At 34.3% G+C, this 2,331-nt stretch overlaps 1 protein-coding gene across 1 annotated transcript; it reads right to left on the reverse strand.

Moving 5' to 3' along the window:
• Positions 1-252: 252 nt before the first annotated feature.
• Positions 253-1,509, reverse strand: LOC107787366 (embryo-specific protein ATS3A-like). The gene is made up of 3 exons (XM_016608925.2): positions 1,345-1,509; positions 1,118-1,234; positions 253-619 (listed from the first exon to the last, which is right to left on the reverse strand). Exons 1-3 carry the CDS (start codon positions 1,483-1,485, stop codon positions 356-358), a joined length of 522 nt encoding a protein of 173 aa, XP_016464411.1. The 5' UTR covers positions 1,486-1,509; the 3' UTR covers positions 253-355.
• Between the last annotated feature and the right edge of the window lie 822 nt (positions 1,510-2,331).

The following is a 2,331-nucleotide window of genomic DNA, read 5'->3' on the forward strand; positions in this document are numbered from 1 at the left end:
TAAAATGCCAAAAATATCATTCGAACCTATCGGAATCGTCAAAACACCAATCCGAGGTCGTTTACCAAGAATGTTGAACGTAGTGAACTCAAGTCCCATTTTAAGCCTAAAATTATTTTTTCTTCAATTTTTTATGCAAAAACTTTTTAGAAAACGACACGGACCACGCACGCAAATCAAGAAACATCAAATGGGGCTAATAGAAGTTCGAAACACGAAAATAAAGTCTAGTAATCAAAATGACATATCGGATCGTCACACAAACAATATATTATTTAAAACCTCCATAGTACATCAATCAAATCTGCAAACTCAAATTTGGCTTCATGTTCATGGTTGAGTACATGCTCTATTCCTATATAACAGAGCCAGAGACTTTACGACAGTGATTAAATCCAAACCACACTCCATTAGGTAGAAATTTATTATATTTAAACGTAATAACAGGACGATCTGGACCATACACCTTCACGCTCTCTGGTTTCCAGCCATCCGATCCAACCCTCAACAAGTTAAGGTAGCAGATCTCATAAGTACATGGGCCACGTATCTGGAATGTATCCGTAGAGCACCTCTCGAAAATCTTTGACGATGGGTTATCTAATCTTGGTGCATAGACCTGTATAGAACATTCACATACAATTTTCAGAAATCTCATTTGGTAAAATGGGTTTGGTCTTACATGTTTGGTTCAAGGCAAATTAAGAGTTGTTCCAACACCCAAAAAAGAAACTTAATATTCCGAGTGTTCAGCCTATTCTCTTTAAAAGATTTTGGAGTTCATTTTCAAGTGGTCATCCAATTTCAATTGAAGATGCAGTAATCCACAGCAAGATTTATAAAAAAAAAAACAAAGAAGAATGGAAGTGGTACTTGATTATTTTCATTCAATTTTCTGAAACGGGTGGATCTGAAATTCAATCTATATTGTCTGTAAGGTTATTCTGGGTAACTTAATTTACTACCTCTTAAGGAGAGAATTGCAGTGATCAAGATTTAAGAAAATGAAGACTGCATATTGCCATTCCCTCAATTGGATTTAACTAAGAGTTTGACCCATCAAGAAGAAGAAGACCCATTACTTTTGAGTATAGATTTGGAATTACAGGGCGTTTACCTCAAAGCCATAAGCATCTCCAAAAGCAATACTGACTCTGTCTCTGGTGTATTTAGGTGAAGAACAGCTTGTTTTGATGGTCAATGTGTATGAGCAGCTCCTTGCAGTAACTGCGCTCTGATTTCTCAAACAAAGACACAGTATTATTAACACGAGATCTTGATGAGATTCAATATGAAATCTTGCTTTCTGTAATCTGTAATTGGATGTAAGCTTTAATTAGTTACCTGATTGGTGTTGATGGTGAAGGATCTGAAAACATGGGGTTTTGTTGGAGTTGAAGCAATTGATCTTGCTTGCGAGAAAGTGAAGAAAGCAGCTGCGATGAGGACTAGGAGCAGCAGGACCGCAGAGTTTCTTCCACCCATTTTTTGATCATTGTTTCATTACTATGTTGACTTTTAATAACCTCAACAGCTCTTTTTTTTTTTTTTTAATATGACTATAATATTTTTTTATGTCCTGAGTATACTGTTGGGTCCAAACGCGCACGCAAGTATATGTGGCCTACAACTAATAAAGTGATGAGAATGTACCGTTCAACGAGAATTTATGATCAACTATTGTCCAATTTACACTATTTATAAATTTAATACTCAAGTGAGTGTGAATAAAATGATTGTGATTTTTATTAACTAAATTACTACAAAACTAATAAACAAACAAGAAAATAAAATCGCAAGTAGAGCAAACAAACACTTAGAAAGAATTCAATGAGATGTGGATATTCCAGGGTTATGGGATTTACGTCTCTCCTATTGCGTTCTTCCGGTTGATGTAATCACTTGACTTATCTAATCTGTTGATTAGCATGGTTTATTATACTTGAGAAGTTCTTTAGACGCTTTGCTCACCTATTCAAGCCAACCTAAGACTATATGTCTATAAAATCAAAATTGACAAGAAAATATGTATATTTCCTGCAAAAATAACCAAGTAAGGCAACTAGAATATGTCTATCCTAATTGTGAATCTATTCTCCGATGCGCGGATTCAGGAACTTACTCTACTCAATCTTATATGCAATCTATAGTTCACACTTTTGAGTTGAACTATAAATTCGTAGATAGTATTATATTGTTAACTACGTAATAGAATAAGTAAGTGCAAGATTGAATAAACAAATTAATACTACGCAATAGAATAAGTAAGTGCAAGATTGAATAAACAAATTAATATGATAGAATCAAGCAACACAATCAACCGTCAAATTA

This window comes from Nicotiana tabacum, chromosome 13 (genome assembly GCF_000715075.1).
Source record: "Nicotiana tabacum cultivar K326 chromosome 13, ASM71507v2, whole genome shotgun sequence".
In the NCBI taxonomy this organism is placed as follows: Eukaryota; Viridiplantae; Streptophyta; class Magnoliopsida; order Solanales; family Solanaceae; genus Nicotiana; species Nicotiana tabacum.